The sequence below is a fragment of the Melanerpes formicivorus genome, unplaced genomic scaffold (genome assembly GCF_026170545.1).
Source record: "Melanerpes formicivorus ecotype bairdi unplaced genomic scaffold, bMelFor1.0.p_v2 SCAF_123, whole genome shotgun sequence".
NCBI lineage: Eukaryota > Metazoa > Chordata > Aves > Piciformes > Picidae > Melanerpes > Melanerpes formicivorus.
Window position 1 is genome coordinate 543,845 of NW_027142475.1, and position 18,656 is coordinate 562,500.

The 18,656-nt window shown below is 56.4% G+C and overlaps 1 protein-coding gene across 9 annotated transcripts in view; it reads right to left on the bottom strand.

Annotated features, from left to right (window-relative positions):
- Positions 1-18,656, bottom strand: part of CADM1 (cell adhesion molecule 1) — a 131,516-nt gene that overhangs the window by 17,735 nt on the left and 95,125 nt on the right. For 5 of the 9 annotated variants that reach the window (XM_068167796.1, XM_068167794.1, XM_068167799.1 and 2 more), the window contains exons 6-8: positions 13,998-14,097; positions 10,987-11,159; positions 7,186-7,257 (exon numbers count right to left, since the gene is read on the bottom strand). In XM_068167796.1, coding sequence (XP_068023897.1) covers positions 7,186-7,257; positions 10,987-11,159; positions 13,998-14,097 — 345 coding nt within the window. The remainder of the gene's footprint in view (positions 1-7,185; positions 7,258-10,986; positions 11,160-13,997; positions 14,098-18,656) is intronic. The other 4 variants (XM_068167798.1, XM_068167795.1, XM_068167801.1 and 1 more) reach the window with 1 other exon arrangement.

Sequence of the window (18,656 nt, forward strand, 5' to 3'; positions counted from 1 at the left end):
CAAGAAAAGTGACATCAGCTTTTGCACTGAGTTGAGACTCTGCTGAAAGCAAACTGGAGGTCAGGTGCTGGAAGAGACATTGGTCAGGAGAGAGTGGGACCTGCACAGTGCATCTCGCTTCCCCGGCTGGGGACAGAGACCAACAGGTTACACAAACCAAGTTCTCAAGCGGTTGTAAGTGCAGACACAGATCCAAGTCAAACAAGATGTTGGCTGCAGCTGGAATGACAAAGTTATGATTAGCAAATGGTTTGGATGGGTGCAGGAGGAAACACAGACCGGTTAAAGGTTAGCCACAGCTCTCGGGAAGGCCTCAGCCCTCGAGGGCTCGCTCAGAAGAGGGCTTGGACACGCACAGCGCTCCCGAGGGGAACAGTCTCACGTTAAGGGGAAGCCAGGAACGCCCCCACCACAGGCACACAACCACAAGGAGGGAGAGAAATCATCACTGCTGCTTTGGGGTGGGATGAAAGACTCCAGGTCAAGCCCTGTGGACACCAAACCCTGTCTGGCTCAGCCCTGCTGTGCTGCTGCCAAGACAACTCCCAGCTCCCAACCACTGCCCTGAGCTCCACTATGCACTGTGGACCTCTGCTCCCTGTGGTGAGCAGCCAGGCTCAGGGCCAGACCCCAGAGGAGGGCCTGCTGCCCCACAGCCTGGAAGAAGAAACCCCTTGATAAGCTCCTGACCTAACTGAGGCTGAATGAAGCTCATGCAGGACTTTGCCATCACTCCAAAGCACTGCTCTGGTGCTGAGCCATCAGTGTGAGGAGCAGCTGTGCAACCAGGGGAAGTGTAAGTAGGTGCTGGAAAAAGGTGCAGCAAAGCAGAGGGGACAAGAGAAGCACATAAAGAGGCTCCATGAGGCATTTCCCATCTTAAGACAAAGGCTTCTCTCCTTGGTTCTCCTCAGGAAGAGAACAAAAGGTTCTGGACTGGGAGGAGTAAAGCAATGCAGTAGACTTTAGTTGAGGTGCACAGAAATTCACCAGGGGCTGGTTGAGAGCTACAGGAGAGCTCCAAGCAGAGAAGTGTTGTCCTCAAAGCAGCTGCAGCAAGTTGCTTGTCTGGGACTTCTTTTCAGCCCTGGTCTCAAGAACAGGGTTTAGAGTGGCCAGCCCTGGAATGGAGACACCAACACACATGGCCTTGAGATGCAGGTGGTGCCAGCTGAGCAAGCCTCAGGCAGCCACAGGAGCACTCACACACACAGGGGCTCAGAGGGTCACAGCATGAAGGCACCTGGGCTCCATCCCTCAGCCTCCTCCTCTTCTCAAATGCATTCTCTCCAGCTTCAAACTGTTTGTGGACTGTGGCAGTTCCACCCACAGCCAGCCTGTGTCACCTGAGAGGGCAGGTCCTCTGCCCAGCTCCCCCTGCCCTCACTCTCCTCAAGTCAGGCTTCCTACCCAGGCAGATGATGGTTTCTGCACTGCTGGCACTGTGTCACCAGCACCAAGAGCAGCTGTGACAGTGCTGTGCCTGCTGCTGACTGCCCAGGGTACTAAGAGACTGAGTTTGACTTAATTCCATTTGATTCTCTGCAACAAGCCTGTCAGCTGCCCTCTCTTCCTTTGAGGTGGTCACAACCTGGGTGAAGATGTCACAGGGTGCAGCATCACCTCCACATTCACCTGGCCTTTCACCAGGGCTGTGCAGCAGTTGAGTCTCTGAACACAGCCATGCTGTGGGTCCTTAGCACAACAGCTACGTGGGACCACAGGAGGGTTTGGGTGGGGAGGCACCACTAAAGCTCATCTAGTCCAACTCCCTGCAGCCAGCAGGGACAACTGCAACTCAGTCATATGTTAGTAACTGCCCTGTTGGAGGGCTCTGCCTCCTTTCCTTCCTTATTCCTAAAAGGGAGCAGGCAGGGGAAAGAAATGGTCTGTAAGTGAGGCACAAAGTGGTGAGAGCAAACTCCAGGTCAAAGCAGTGTGGTTAGCAGAATATCATCTGCCTAAACAGCTCCTGCTCCCCCCCAGCATTCCTGCAGCCATCCCACAGCCAGGGGCAAGAGCCTCACCCAGCCAAGACAGCACCCAGAGGAGCTCAGCCCCACCAGCACCCGTGGATGGGGTTGGAGCAGTCAGCAATGTTAGCCCTAACAACCGGGGGGCCACCAGGCCCCCCGGCCTTTGTAGTCACCACCACCATCACCCAGTGTGCACTGTGGGCACTCACCTGAGATGAGAGGAGGATCCTCCAGCCCCGAGGGGCTCAGCTTAGGGCTGCTGCCCTTCCTGGTGGGGAGTAAATAGGGGAGTGGGTGGGGAGGGCAAAGTGGCCACACCTGGGGAGGGAGGAGACTCCAATAGAGCCCAGGTGCTGTGGGTTTGAGGGGAGAATGGGGCAAAATGGGGCAGGTGAGGGACTTCTAGGGTGCCAGGCAACAATAGGATTAGGGGGAATGGAAAAAACTAGAAATGGGCAGTTTGAGATTGGCTGTCAGGAAGAAGCTCTTCCTCATGAGGGTGGTGAGAGACTGGAATAGTTTACCCAGGGAGGTGGTGGAAGCCTCACCCCTGGGAGTTTTTAAGATGAGGCTGGATGTGGCTGTGAGCAACCTGATCTAGTGTGAGGGGTCCCTGCCCATGGCAGGGGGGTTGGAACTGGATGACCCTTGGGGTCCCCTCCAACCCCAACAGTTCTATGATTCTAAAACAATTCTGCAGTTCAGGCTGGGTGCTAGGAAGAAATTCTTCCCAGAAAGAGAGATTGGCCACTGGGATGTGCTGCCAGGGAGGTGTGGTGGTCACCATCCCTGGAGGTGTTGAAGAAGAGCCTGGATGAGGCACTTGGTGCCATGGTTTGGTTGATTAGATGGTGCTGGGTGAGAGGTTGGACTTGATGATCCCTGAGGTCTTTTCCAAGCTGGTTAATTCTGTAAAGCTTCCATAAAGCTCTGGCAGAAAGCAGAAGTTAAACTATAAAGAAATTCAGGGGAAGGAACCCCAGGGCTGAGCCCCTCTGTGCTGGCAGCAGGCACCAGGGGGAGGGGGCTGGAATGGGCCCAGTCAAGCAGGCTGGAGCTGGCTCCCACCCTCCCAGCGTGATCTGATGGGCAGCAAATGCTCTGCCCACCCTGAGCCAGCAGCACCCTGGCTGCCTGGCTGCCCCTGGGGGGTGCAAAGCTGGGTCCTGTGGGTACCCAGCACCTGAGTCCTCCCCACACTGCGTCTTCACCTGCACAGCAGCTGCAGGGCAAGTGAGCAGTGCCTGGCCCTGCATCCTTTCCACCATCACCTCTGCAGACTCCTGCTGGGACTGCGACAGGCAGCTGCACCTGGGCTGGACCAAAGCTCCACTGAAGACACAAAGCACCATCTTCCCCATCTGGAAGCTTTCCAGCATAGGAACCCAAGCTTTGAGGACCTGCTACCCTCTTTCTTCTCAGAAACTTCAGATTTCCACATGTTGTTATTTCTGAGGGGGCCAAGATGACACAGAAGTGTGCTTTCTAATGGGGTGCCCAGAGCTGGCATCTGGCTGGCCTGTGCCACACAGAGACAGAGCCCTCTGCCCCCACCCAGCACGGGCCAAGAGAGCTCAGCTACGACATGACCCTGGTCACGATGTGATCTCCAGCCTCAGCATCAATTAGCAGCTGCTGCTCAGGAGCTCGCTGGCTTCTGGATGCCCTCAAGTCACACAGAGCTTTCCTTGCCCCTGCTGAGGAGAACTGCAGCCTGCAGAAGGATCACCCAGCAGCTCCCCAGCCCAAGCAGCACCAATCCAGGATTTGGACATGCCAGGCAAGGGAGGCTGACAAAGGGAAGCTTCACCCTGGGCATGGGCTTGGGTAGGTCTGGGAAGGGACTGGAGCACACTGGGGAGCACAAAGCACCCTGTGAGCATGGAGGCCTAGCACCACGCTGCACATGGCAGTGCCTGTCTGCTCCCATTGGTGAGCCTCCTGAGCAGCTATCAGCACTTGGAGGGAAACTCCCTGGCACAGGATGGCATCTCCATGTCATGTCAGAATGTATTTGGAGTAGAAGTGCTGCAGGTAAGCAAGGGGAAAAGCTGTCTGTCCTCAGAGCCTGCACCAGGGGAGTCACTTACCAGGCTCCTGGACTAGCCAGCACAGCCCTTTGAGATTGCTCTGTTGGTTTTAGTTGGGGAAATGAGCCCAGGAGTTATCTCCTGTACCTCAAAAGGACTTCCAAGAATGTAATTTCCTGGGGGCAGCTGCAGGAGATGACAGAACAGCTACAGCCTGAGCTCTGGGCAGAGAAGCTGGCTCAGGGCAGGTCTCCCTTGAACATTAAACCCAGACAACGCTTCACAACTACTCACAGCTTCAGGGGACATGAAGCAGGCCAGAATCATAGGAGAAATTTGGGGGGGAAAGGCAAAATAAAGCAGATTTCCAGTTCCCCTCACCCTAAGGACTGGTTCCCAGTCCAGCTGGCTGGCAGACACCTCACAGCCAGCTGCCAGAAGGAACACCTCTGTGTCTGCCACCGAGGTCTTGTGCTGCTCAGGTATCAGTGTCTCTAGAGGCTCTACAGTGTCCCAGCTCTCCTGGGTGGTGTCATCCCAGAGATTATGTTAATTTGACCTCGTTTTTCCCAGCTATGAAGTCTCTTGGCTCTTGCAGAGCAGAAGTTTCTGCAGCTCCCCACTGCCTGGCTGCTGGCTGGAAAACAACCACGTGCCAGTGGCTGTGCAGAGCTGGAGAGGCCTCAGCTGCCCTTTGTGCGGCAAGCAGGTGGAATTGTGGGCAGAAGATGTGAGGACACATCAGGAAGAGTCAGCCTTAGATGGGTGTCAGTGAGGAACACAGAAATGCCCCTGATCAGCACCAGCTTCTCCTCTTCCCACGCATCGTGAGCAGAACTGCTGGAAGCAGTGACCACGTTATGGTCTCAGCACATTTCTGACCCCTCCAGCAGTCCAGAGCCAACACAGAAAGGCACTGAGCAGGCAATGGAGACCCACCTGGGTTTGCCAGCAATAAGTCAGCAAACTTTGGGTTTCAGATCCTCCATCACTGCAAACAAAGGGGAGAGAAAACTGCAGGACAGCCACATGCCCCTGATCCCGAGGTCCTTCTGCTAGGCTGGGAGAAAAGCAAGAGACAGTTCTGCCTGTACAGGAAACAAAGAGCTGCTGCCCAGTACATCTTGGTGGGCCTCTAACCCTCTCCCAATGCAGCTGCAGCTCCCTGTGGGGCAGCACCCTTGTAGAGGGCCGTGCTGATGCTCAGGGCAATGGTTTGCTCTGATGGAAAGTTAAGAGAAGGAAAATGTCACACCAGAAGCTCCTCCCCTCCTGGAAGATCATCATCCCTTCAGCTCCCTGTACAAAGCAAACCTGGAGCAGGATGTCAAGAGTGATTCGGCACAGCTACAGACAGAACCAGGAAGCAGCACCCAGCTGTAGCTGTGAGGTTGCTGAGCAGCTCTTGGGCATCGTCAACAAGGCAGAAACCCTGCAGGGCTGCTGCCAAACCCAGGCAATGCCACTGCAGCAGCCAGCCCACAGCCACCCTTGACATCGCCTTGGGCAGGAGGCCGGCAGTAGCCATCTCTGACTTCAGGAGCCACCCCCCTCCCCTCATGCTTCCCAGGAGAAAGCCAACAAAGCAGGTGGGGGAGCCTCCAAGCCAGAGGCTACTGACAGCTCACAGCAGCAGAGGAGCAAACCACAGCCCCTTTTTTATTGCCAGCAACCACAGGCTGTGAGCCTCCAGCAACAGCTAAGGAGAGCACATGCTTCGGACAGCAGTCCTGGGGAGATCCCTGATGTGCCAGGCTGGGAATAGTGCCAGGAAAAGGAGCATGGTTAACCTGTGCAGGCACCAAACTAAACCAGGCAGGGGCAGTTGAGCACCAGGGGAAATTCTCCCCATGAGCCTTGCCCTGTCCACTGAAAGCAGCTGCAGGTCACCATGGAATAAAAGAGAACCAACTGCACCCTGCTCAGCCCAGCCCCAGTGCACAGAGCTGCTCCCCAGCGGCTGGCAGGGAGGCTTTGGTCAGCCCCAGCCCTGATCTGGAAGGGAAGCTGAAAGCAGAACTGAAACAGAGCGACCACATGGTGACATGGGACAGTGGGAGGGTGGCTCAAGCATCCAAACGTGGGGGCCTGGAGGTCAGCTTTACTGACAAGCACCTGAAAAGAGGAAGGCAGAGAATGGCAAGGGCTGGGTGGTGGATGGCAGGCGGCGCGTGGTGAGGCACCTCGGCAGGAGGGCTTCGACTGCGTGTCCGTGCCAGCTGCGCCTGACCTGGCTGCACAAACCTCAGGAGGAAAGAAGCCACAAAATGCCCTGGGCAGGCCTGGTAGAGTCAGCTGAGCAACCTCATAAAAGCAAATCAAAGGTGAAGGCATTTCCACAGGGGAGGGTTTACAGCCACAGTAAAGGTGGTGCCATTAGCTAGCCAATGGTCCATCCCCACCTTCCGTTTGTCACCTCTGCCTCCAGAAAACAAAGCAAAGCAAAGCAGGAGCACAAGCAGCAGTTGAAACAGAAGAGCAGGAAAATGGCAATGCAAATGGTTACAAACAAATCAGAAAGGGTTCCCTGTGCCTGGAGAGAGTCAGGTCGAGTGCAGGAGCATGGTGGGTGTGTGGGAAAGAGGTGGCTCGTGACCAGCTGCTGGCTTTTACTCCTCTCTTCTCACAAGAGAGGGAAAACCTCAGAAGGCTAAAAGCCAGCTCCTCAAAAAGGGTCCTACAGATGGTGTTCGGTTCAGTCAAAAAGGCCTGGGGGGATTTGCTGCTCTGGGACAGGAGGGGGAGGGCTGCAGAGGGGGAGAAGGAGCACCTGGAGTCCCAGAGTGAGTTCAGCGACTGAAGACCAAACTTTCTGCTCCCAGGTAGAAACGGCTCAGGACTTGGTCCTGAGGGGCTTGAGGCTGAGACCACTGCCCACATCAAAGGAGCTGTGAGGCCGTTTGTACCCTTGGTCCGGAAGCAGCCAATGTTAGGCACCAGGACTGAGCTGAGAGCGCTCTGTGCCACGGCAGCTCCCTGCTCCAGGGACCGTGGCAGCGGGGAGCATCCCACCCTGCAGCACAGGCCAGGACTCAGCTGCCCCCCGGGGGGGTAGAGAGTCAAAAAGGGACAATGCAGGTGACCTGTTTGCTGCTTTTCCCCAGGCTTCATGCTCTGCTTACATACACAAAAGACAATAAACATTCAGGACATTTCCAATGGTTATGAAGGTACCATACCTGTGATGGTGGTAGGGATGGTGGTGGTAGTGGTGGTGGTTGTTGTGGGAGGAGGGATAGTTGTGGGGGGATCTGGATAAAATATAAAAAGGAAAATAATAAAAAAGCAAATTAAGAAAACCCAAGCAGAACACAACAGCAGCTCAGCCCTGATCAGGGGGAAACAAGGAGGCTAAGAAGCAGCTCGGCTGGTGGGCACCGTTCCTGCCCTAAAGCCAGGTGGTGGCTGCCCAGCTGGCCTTGAGGACAGCGGGACAGACCCCCAGCTGCTGGGCACGGCTGCCAGCGGCAGCTGCGGAGTCTGGCCCCAGAGCTCTCCCCCTTTGGCCTTCCACAGCTTAAAAAAAAAGGATTAAAAAACCAAAGGAACCAAAACAAATCAAACCCAGCACAAATTAGTCAATGAGAGAGAGATGGGATGGGAGAGGCACAAGGAAAATAAACTGCACGCTTTCCACACAGAGACCAGGGCACACGGACAGAGACACAGGGGAGCTTTGCTGGCTTCCTGCGTGTGCAGGGGGAAACCCAGGGGGAGGGGAGGCTGGGGGGGGCCCCACTGTGCCTAACTGCACGTCAGTGTCTGTCTGTCTGTCTTCCTGCCTGTCTCCCAGGGCTCCAAACCCCACTGGTCCTCCCCTACCCAAGCCCAGCAGCGGCAGAATGCTGAGAGCTACCTCACGAACACGGATGGGGACTAAACACCGATCTCAGGGCTTGAGGACCTGCTCCAGGAGCTCTTCTGGAAAACCCAAGTCCCTGTTTGTCTGACCCTGCCAGCAGAAGGCTCTTGGCTTGGCCACGAGGGCATCAGGGACTCTGGGGTCTCCTCTCTGGCTGATAGCCACTCCTCAGACGTGCTTGACCTGCTGAGCCCTCAGGCTGCTGCTCTTCAGGGGCATTTATCTTACGTAGAGGGGCACAGCCCCATCAAAAGGCCTGGGCAGGAGAAGGTGGATAGGAGAAGATGTGAAGGCAGAAGTGTGTTTCAGTGCCCAGATGATCAAACTGAATGCGCTAAGCAGTCAGGGAGGCTTTGAACTGCAGCTTCGTTCGGCAATAATGGAGCATGAAACATTTCATGGGCTTTTGATTTCAGGTTCCCTCTATCTCATGTCAACGTCTCATCACGGAGACATCTGCTACTCTTTTATCTCCCAGCCAGCTCGCTCAGATTCCCTAATTAAGACAGCTGAACTTTAATTATAGGCTGCACCTTTATTATCTTCCGTGAAACTTCCTCAAAGTTAAGAAGCTTCAGCCCAGCGTTGGCTTCGCTGTGGAGCTTATCTCTAGGCACATCGTGAGTGCCTCCTGTCCCCCCCTACACCTGGAGCATCCCAGTCCCTGCACTTTGGACAGGACACTTCTTGCTCACTCAAAGCATACAGAGCTCCTGAGGAGCAGTGGAGATGGAAGAGCTGAAGCACAGCAGAACCAGGGGCAGAGGTCCCTGAGCCTCGACCTGCCCAGGACAGTGCTAGGGACTCTCCCTCAGCACAAGGCACAGCCAGGCCGTGCTGTGCTCACTGTGCAGCTCTGCTCACCCACTCCTGTGAGGAGGAAAGGTGTGGAAGGCACTGGACCAGCTGAGGTGTTTTGGGTGTGACTGTGCTGAGGGCTCCTTACACCAGGTGCAGGCAGAGGCAGGTTAAGCACAGCTCAGCAGTGGTTATTCTGCAAGCTGCTGGAAGCCATTGGCACATAAAAGCATTGGAGTGCAGAGCTGTCCCCTGGCTGTGGCATTGTCACCCTTGCTTCTTCTGGGCATGGGTCAGACCTTGGCCCTGCTGGGGCTATGGCTGCTTCCCTACAGCACCTCAGGTGTGGAGGGGCTGTGTCTACACCTGCCCCAGCTTTGAACCTAAGGTGACTTGGGGCAGCCCCATGCTGGCCAGCAGCGAGGTGCTCCCAGATGTGTGGTGAGATCTCCTCCCAGCACCACGCTGCCTACAGAGGCATCTGCAGGGGCACAGACCCAGAGCTGCTGTGATCTTTGGTGGGTGGCAGCAGGTGCCACAGGCTGGAGGGATGAATGCTTGCCACTGAAGGAAGAGTGGGGTGAGCCTAGCACCCTCCCTCTGAGCAGCAGAAGCTCCTTCAGCTCCTGCTGGGTTCTGTACAGCAGGCTTCAGATGGTGACCACAGCCCAACTGCATCCCCCACACCACCACCTCTGCACTTTCCCCTTTTCCTTTCAGAGTTAAAAGGATTCTCTACACTGTCCAGAGTGCCAGATCCTAGCAGGACACTCCCAAACATGCAGAACCTGGACACGATGGGATGTAAGCCCCTGGTCTGCCCACGAGCTCCTGACAGACCACGAGAAGCCCCCCATGAGCTGGCCAAAACTGCTGGATGCCTGAGCCAGAGCTTCCCACCCCCTGGGAAGCAGCACCTCTGTCTGGGTCTCCCCTTGTGGGTGTGACCTGAGGGGAGCAGTGCTGAGAAGTCCTTGCCCACATCCAAAGAGCAGAGCAGTGAGTGAGAGAGTTCCCACCAGCTCCTGCCCCGGGTGAGGGCTCATCTAGCACTCAACAGGCCAGCACAGGTACATGAAACTAGACAAGGGCTGAAACTGGCTCATCTGCAGCTGCTTCACGGCAGTGCCTTCCCTGGTTTTCATCCCAGGGGAGCTGCCCATGTCCTCTTCCAGCTCCTCCATCCCCCACAGGAGTTCCTTTAAGCACTGAGGTAAACGAGGCATTATTTCACACCATGAGCCGACAAATTACTCCACCATGAACACACCTGGCTGCATTTTGTGACCCAGAGCCTCTGGGAGCTGCAGGAACTAGAGAGCCACCTGTCTGAAGTGGCAGGGGGCTCCATTTCAGACCAAGGCTGGAGCTGGGCATTGATTATCTTCAGCCTTGGGGCAGCTTTCTAAGACTGGGCTTCAAGTGGCACTCAGGCAGGAGATGCCAGCTGCTGCTCTGGGTTGGAACTACTGCTCTGAGGGAATTTGGACTGCAGAGCTGTGGGTGGAGTGAACTTCACACCAAAGCAAGTTCCTGTCCCATCCAAGCAGGAGGCAATGCCCACCACGAGCCCCAGCCCAGTCACACCATACCCATTCTGAACAGGCAGAGCTGAAATGTGCAGCCCAAGGCCATTAAACTGGGGGAGCTCTCTCCAGGGGCCTGCTGAGTCCTCAGGACGCACAGTGCCTGGTGCCAGGAGCACGAGGTCTGGAGCAGCAGCAAAACACGGCAGAGGAACTGGGGAATTAAAGCAGGAACTCAGTGACTCAGTGGCACTTGGAGAAGGTGCTGAGGAGTCTTTCAGTGTCTGCTCAGCTGCCACAGGCTGCAGGCATTGCATCCCCCCAGTTCCTCTACTGGTTTGTAATTATCTGGGGCCCCTGGGTGGCTCCTGGGGAGTTTAACTTGCTGATGAAAGAGATGGAATCCCCCTGCCCCCCACCCTGGAACATTGCTGCAGAGCCTGGAGGAGGAGTTACTGAAAGGAAAGAGTTATCAGAGGAGTCCTAGGACAGTCAGGCCAGAGAACTTCGCAGTTCCCCCCCGTGCCCCTGCTCTGGCTCTTCCCTCGGCTCCCCCCAACAGCAGGTGAGGGCTGAGGCGAGCCCCCGAGCCCTGCTCCCCGGGAGGGAGCTCCCCCGATGCAGGGCACCGAGAGGTGGGGAGGCAGAGGGAGGGCTCTGCAGCCCCTGCCCCGGCGCGGCGGAGCTGCCTGTGACCCTCGCACCCAGCCGGCGGCGGCCGCGGCGGTGCGGGCGGGGCGGGGGCGCGGCGGGGGGCGGGTGGGGCCGAGGACCGGTGGGTTGTGCTCACGTACCGTATACAAACAGCATGTAATCCGCATGGGACTTCCCCACCGCGTTTGAAGCCTCACAGCGGTATGTACCATTATCTGTTTTGTTTAGGTTACTAATGAGAAGGTTTGAACCAGACACTACAACGTGTTGAGGCATCTCATCATCTACTCTTAACCACCTCATGTCCGTAGGCCTACAGAGGAGGGAGAAAAAGAAACAGTCACATTACTATTTTTCCTAGGGTAATGATGGCATCTTCAAAAGTTCATCCACAGACAGAAAGCCCCAACCAAGAAAAACTGCAAAGAAACAACACAGACTTTTTTGGGGGGGGTTGGGTTGGGTTTTTTTGTTGTGTTTTTGTTGGTTTGGTTTTTTTTTCTGCACTACTCAAGCCCAGATGCTGCCAGGCTTCCTCAATTTAACTTTGTTTTAACCCAAAACAGGAAACTGTATCCAGAGCTTAACTTGTCTGAAAACACTAATGCAAGCAGGAAGAAAGTTCATTAGTGGTTAATCATTGAGAGAGCAGAGCCTGCACCTCCTGGAGGCTGCGGCTCCGGGAGCCTCCGCAGGGAGTGGTGAGCGCAGACCTGGATGGTGTGTGGCGGAAGGAGCACCTCTTGGTCAAGCCTGAGCCCTCCCCAAAGCAAGGCCACGGACCTGCTGCTCGCCAGGAGCCTTCCAGCTGCTAGAGAGGGTCCCCTTGCTCCTCTCCCCCAGCCCCCAGCCGGCAGCTCCTGCCCTGCACCACTCTGCAAACGGAGACAACACCAGCGCCATGGCTGCGTCGTTTGGGGATGGAGGGACCCTCTGGTTAGAGCCAGCACAGGCAGCCAGCACTGAGGGGCCTCGGGGGGGTCCTTTCTTGGGGTTTTTATTTATTATTGTAGCCTTTAAGCAGCAGGAAGGAGACAGATCAGCTACTCAGCAAGAAAAAGGAGGCATCCATGAGGGTGCCCCAGCAGGGAGCTCGGACCTGGGCAGCTTGCTGCAGCACTGGCAGCTTTCAGCTTGCACCTTGGGCTTTACTAGGAGCTGGTGCTGCTGGAGGTCTCACCTAGCTTAGGCCTCTCCTCCTGCCCAGGGGAGGAATGGAGAGGATGTTGGGATGGACAAGCTCCTGAAGCTTCCACAGCCACAGCACACAGCACTGAGCAAACCCAGCTGGCTGTCAGCTGCCTGCTACAAAGCTGACCTCTGGGTTTGGACCAGGGCTTGGTGCTCTCCTCCTGCTCCTGCACCACTGGCACACAAGCCACGGCCTGGGCAGCAGCAGCTCTCAAGGGAGAACTGCAGCTTAACCTCGATGGGGGTGGAGAGGGCTCTGCCACTTCTGGCTGTGCCTTGCACAAGGCCATTTGTGACTGTGGTGTCCCAAGGTGTCCAACTCCACGTGAGCTACATCACAGCCTCCTCTCAGGGACCTGTCTCACCCTGGATGCCCTAAAAGTGACTGTTCTGAGAGCCTCCCAGCTTTGCCACAGTCCTCGGGGGGGTTGTGTCTGATCTAACAAATCTCTGCTCCTGTGTTCTCCTCTGAGCTTCCCTCCCCCAGCGTTTTTGGTGCGGATTTTGCGGGGCAATGGTTTTGTTTAACCGGAGACACCTCCCCCTGCCTCCTAACCCTCTGCAAAGGACTGGGTGAAATCTCTTTGTCTCACGAAGGCAGAGCTGAGCACCGCCCCTCCTCTCACTCTGTGTTTTCTCCTGCCTGCCAGGCACAGGTGAGGTGCCCTACATAAGCAGGTCCCCAGCACAGGGCTGGCATCAGGCAAGGTGCGGCGGTGTGCTGCCGGGAGCTGTCTGAGGGTCTGTGTCTTACTCAGAGCCTGCAAGGAAGAAAAGCAAAGCAGCCCAGTCATTAATTCCCAGCTGAGAGCACATGGGAGGAACGGCAGCTAGCCCCCCGAGGAGGAAGGCAGAGGAGCTCTGACAGGCTCTGGGCAGGGAGAGTAGATTTCAAATGGAACTCGGCAGGGGCCGTGCCAGTCTCTAACGTGAAGGGAAGGAACCAGCCCTGTGCCCAGTGGAAGAAGCTGGGAAGTGGGAATGGAGAAGGCAACCTGGGAGCAGAGGGTCTGCTGCCATCGAGGGTGCCAGGACCCCCCCAGCCTCCTCGCTGCCCCTCACCCCCTGCCTGCCGCTGCCCACGGCAGCAGAACTGTCAGCCTGGGCGGCTCTGCGGCTCCTGCAGCAGCTCCTCAGCTCTGGGCACGCTACCAAGGAGACGCTGACAGATCTCAGGATGTTTGCAGGAGTCTCATGAACATGAGGAAAATAAAAAAGGAGAGTAAATACTTGACAGCCACAAATCCGAGTGGAGGAGAGAGCACTCTTGGCAAAAAGGAAGTCAACAAAACTTAAACTGGAACAACAATGGAAGTGTGGAAGGAAATCTGCCCTCCCCTGCCAGCATGCTCCTGATGCATGAATTTCTTCAACTAGCTAAGGAAGCCTCGAGGGCATGGCAAGAAGAGGAGAAAGAAAAAAGCTTGCATTTGATGAACACCCACACAGGACAGCAGAAGGCAGGAACAGCAGCACCCAGCCTGTGCAGGCAGGACAGACTGCCTCACCCCAGGGACCCACCCCACTGCCACACGTGCCCAGCTCTGTGGTTCCAGCCTCACCTGTGTGTGCTGGCACTGCCTGGGGAGTCAGCCCCTGGCCTGCCTTCTGCAGAGGGACTGCAGCCTGCTGCCACCTGAGACACTCCCTGGGGGAGGGGTGCACGGAAGCAGGGCCTCTCCCTTCTGCACCCAAGGGCTTGCTGCCCTCCCGGGAGCTGAGTGGAGGTCCCTCAGGCACCAGTTAGAGGGCAATAAATGCAAGCAAAAGGATGTCTGAGGGTGCAGCAGATGCTGGGGTGCAGAAGGCTGCCCTCCCTCTCGCCCCACCGCACCATATCCACAGCAGCAAAGGGCACTCCCACGCCTGCACCAGCGAGAGAGGCTGCGCCTGGGCACAGTCCTGCAGCAGGGCACAGCCTGCAGCCTGCTGCAGCGCCCCGGGGAAGGGTCCCACTTACTGTGGCTTTCCAAAGGCTGCACAGGTCAGCTCCAGCGGCTCCCCTTCTCTCGTCAGGCCTTGCACAGGGTAGTTCTGGGACACTCGCACTTGGGGCTTATCTGCAGGACACAAACAGCCTCTCCTCAGTTGCCCTGCCTGGCCGTGGGCATCTCCACGTGGCCCAGGCTGGACAGGAGCAGCCAACAGCGCTGCTGTTCTCAGAGCAGCCAGCCCATCACCACCACTGTTCTCAGAGCAGCCAGCCCATCACCACCACTGTCCTTAGAGCAGCCAGCCCATCACCACCAGTCCTTAGAGCAGCCAGCCCATCACCACCACTGTTCTCAGAGCAGCCAGCCCATCACCACCACTGTTCTCAGAGCAGCCAGCCCATCACCACTGCTCTCCTCCTGCTCCCCACCAGGCCAACCACCTTGGCATGTGGTGGGCAGTGGGCTGAGGGGCAGCTGGCGACAGTTGGCACCCAACCCAAGCACTATTTCCTGCGGAGAGGTTTTGCCACGTTCAAGTTCCACTTTGAGCTTGCTGCAGCTGAAAGGTGCCCCTGTGCCCCCCTGCTGTGGGGCAGCTAAAAGGTGCCCCTGTGCCCCCCTGCTGCAGGGCAGGGCTGGGCTCCTTGTGCTGCACCCCACTGCCTTGGGCTTTACGAGCTGGAAACAGGAAAGGGAGCTGCAGCCTCTGCTGCTCCTGGGCAAACAAGAGAAGGTTCTGCTCCGACTGTCCGAAGCTGCTCTAAAGCCTAAAACAAACACAGGATTACAGCAGTGAGGGTGAGGGAGAGGCTGGAGAGCACTTCAGTGAGACCCTGCAGCACAAACAGAGCACAGCACAGACCCAGGGCCCACAATTAAAACCTTCATTACCTCCTGCAACCGAGGCCTGGATTAAAAACACAACCTGAGCTGTAGCTAAGGCCTTATCAGTGCCAGAAATCAATTCCCTGCCACAATGCTGTTAAGCCACAGATATATATATATATATTTTCAGGAATTTACTCAACTGTAAGGAACAAAGGGAGGCCAAATAAATAAATAAATAAATAAATAAATTAATAATAAAAAACCCCAAAACCCTCAGGGTGCAGAAAGGTTTGGAAGCCTTTAGCTATTTCTGCTTCCTTTGGGAGTGAACTGCTACCAAAAATATTGGCTGGCTGCATTCTATGAAGTGTGTTTAAGTCATTAAGATGCTGCCTATGGAATAATAGAGATTAGGCAGGGGGAAAAAAAAGGAAATCCATGTCAGGATTTAACCAATTTAAACTCTCATAATTTTCAGTAATGGAATAAGCTACACCAGTAAATCCTCTCCCGAGATGCCTGCACCACAAACATTTTACAGCTAATCCCCATTACAGATGCTGCTCGCAGCCATGAAACCCTGGGACCTGCCAGGGGACTGCCAGGCACTGGGGAGGACACAGAGCCCAGGGGCAGGGCCCCAGCTCCCCTGGCACTGCTGAAAACACTCCTTGGGTGTGCACAATGAAGAGGTGGGAGCGAGCAGCGTGGTCCAGGTGAGAGCTGAAAGTCCTTCGTGAGGGGGTGGCAGAGGCTCTGAGCGTGCCCCTGCTCCCGGCGAGCCTGGCACAGGGGGGTGTGGGCACAGCCAAGGTGCTCCACACCTGGAAGCCCTGGGAGGGGCGTGGCACAACCCCACCCTAGGAACGCTGGGGAGGTCAGAGAGCAGCTGCTGAAGCACTGCCCTGAGCCACAGCCTCTGCCATGATGCACTGAGAGGAGGAGAGGAGCTGAGCCCAGCGCCACGCAGCCAGGAACTCACCGGCAGCAGGCTCAGCGCCGCGCTCAGCCTCGCCACCCTCCCTGCCCACGCCCACCCCCAGCCATCTGCTCCCTGTTTATTATTTGCTTTGCAGCAGCAGCTCGGTGCCTGTGCCAGGGCTGAGGATGCCTCAGACTCTGGGCTGCAGGGAGGGAGAAGCTCCTCAGCCCTGTGTGGATGGGAGCAGGACAGCCACAGGTGGTGCTGAGCATGCCCTGCGCAGCATCCCCCTGCCTCTGCTGCTGCTCCCAGCCCCTTCCATCAGGTGAACTCCAGTATTTTGACAACCATGGAGATCAGGAGGAGTTCCCTGCAGGCTGAGCACTCAGAGCCTCCCAGCCCCATGGTCTTCATTAACCAAACGAAAGCGGCAGAGTCAACCTGGACCTGGACACCTGCAGCAGGACCCTGGCGTGGCACACACTGGGGCTGGCAAAAGTGTTCCCAGGGGAGGCTCCACAAGAAGGGCACACCAGCAAGTGTAGCAGGCACTTGTGAGAGTGCTCCTTGAGCCTGAGGGATTCCAGAGGGTGGCTGAAGGGCTCCTGAGGCTGGCTGGGCACTCACGTTCTCATCAGGCTCGTGGCACACTACAAGCATTTTGCTTGCTCTCAGCAAGAATTCTGAGGGTGGTGCCATTTCCCCTTTGCTAAGGACCTGCTGCTGGACAGCCTTCACTTCTCCCTCCACTGCCAAGTGTCCCAGCTCCAAGCCAGTCCATTTTCTTCTGGCGAAGGACTCTGTCAGTGCAGCTCTGTAGAGTGCCAGTGCCATGGGAGCCCGAGCTCAGCTGCCAGCCTGCACTGGTGAAGTGTGACGGTTTCCAAAGCCTGAACCAGCCACTTGCCACCTATTAACCACTTTATTATAAGGGCCATGTTCTAGTGGCTGCATAACCTGGGGCAACAGCTCTCTTGGATGGTGACCAGGACATAAGGCAAGCAGCAGCAGGGCTCTGAGCACCGAGTGCCTCCCAGCAGCATCGCCGCCGAACTTGGCGATGCCACAGCGCTGGAGGACTCCACAACAACCAACCCTTGCATCTCTGCATCCAAGCCACTGCATACTCCACTGGCAGCCAATTAGATCTAACAACCCAAAGCTATTTCCTACTCTGCCTATTCCTAGCAGCTTAAAGAACCAGGCTGGTAATTTAATAAGGCACCTTTATGAAGCTGGATTCATTCAGAAGCTAAGAGTGAGACACAAGGTTAAACACCAGCAGTCGAAAGGTTGCGCTGCAGCAGCAACCAATTGAAAAACTTATTACAAACTCATTCTGCCTCTGATGAGATTTCTGTTACCACAGCCCTGTGCTGCCAGCCTGCCAGCGCTGCAGCTGCTGCTGGCCTGGCAAGCACGCTGCCAGCTCCTCGCTTCTCGGCCCGCCCCGCGGTGTGCCAGCCTCACCCCACCCCAGAACATCACCTTCCTCACCCCAGGACCTGCACTGTGGTTCCTCAGCACTGGGACACCCTGGGGGCACCCTGAGCAGCAGGGCTCAGACAGGGCCTGGCTGGCAGCCTGCCAGAGGACACAAATGGTGGCAGGAGGATGGCACGAGGCTGTGTTCAGTGGTGCCCAGTGACAGGCCAAGGGGCAGCGAGCACAAACTGCAGTTGACTCTAGGTGGCGGCTGCTTGTGACAGGCTCCTGCAGCAGGCTGGGACAGGGTGACTGCAGCTCAGCACCTCCTGCACTGATGGACTGTTTGCCAAGAGAGAAAACCCAAACTGGATCCTTCCAGGACTCAGCTGGAAGCATTCTGCCTGTGCTGTGACAGCAGCTGCTGACTCCAGGCTTTAAAACCCTTTCGATGATTACTGCAGGTCCCTCTCTGCAGGGCTGCTTCCCAGCAGGGCCCCCCTCACCTGTCTGCTGCAGGAGGTTGTTCCTCCCCAGGGGCTGGACTCTACACTTGCTGTGGTTGAACTTCATGAGGTTGCCCCTGCCCAGCTCTCCAGCCCGGCCGGGTCTGGCTGAAGGGCAGCTCAGCCTGAGGGGTGTCAGCCACTCCTCCCAGTCTGTTCTCATCAGCAAAGAGGCTGACAAGACTTTGCCGATTTTGCCCTTGACTGAAGGCATTTAAAAGCTTGGCCCTGGCAGGAAAGGAGGTGGCAGAGGTGAGGTGGCACAAACACCTACCCCTCTGAAGCCCTGAAGTGCTGGCTGGGAACATGCCCGCGGAAGGCAGGGTCCAGGCTGTGCTGCGTGCTCCTCGCTCCCAACAACATTCCTCCCAGAAAAACCTTATTAATGAGCTTGCAAACGAGCACCCAACTGGGAAATGTCACAAACAAGAGTGGCTAATGCCCCAGAAAATCAAATAACTGAGCACTTGGCTGATTGTGCTGCTTTTCATACTCGCTAAAAGGGAAGGGGGGGAAAAGCAAAGCGAAAAAAAAAGCAGCTTTAAATCAAAGTTTCTGAAGGGGTCAACACCTCAGTGAACAAAACAACTCATTTGTTCCTTTTTAGAAATCTCCAGATGATAAATTACAGAGATGTTAATCACTTCACTGCGGACCCAGCAATTAATAGTTGTGCTGGAGAGGAGCGCGGGGAGGGCCGGGGACGCGGCGGCATCTGCGCACGGCCAGGCTCTGCCGTAATTGGGTGCAAAAATTCCCCCCTCAGAGAGCCTCTGCCTCCCAGCAGAGGCCAGGGCAGACCCTGCCGGTGCATGTGTGCGAGGGACACGTGTCCACAGCACAGAGCCCGGCGTGCAGCTGGCGACAGCTCCAGGAGAGCAAAGCAAAACCGGCCCTGAGAAAGCGCCAAGCCAAGGCTGGGGCACCTTGCCTGCCAGTGTCACGTAAGGAGATAAGGAAAAGTACCACAGAGGCTGAACTGAGACATCTCCGAGAATATCTGC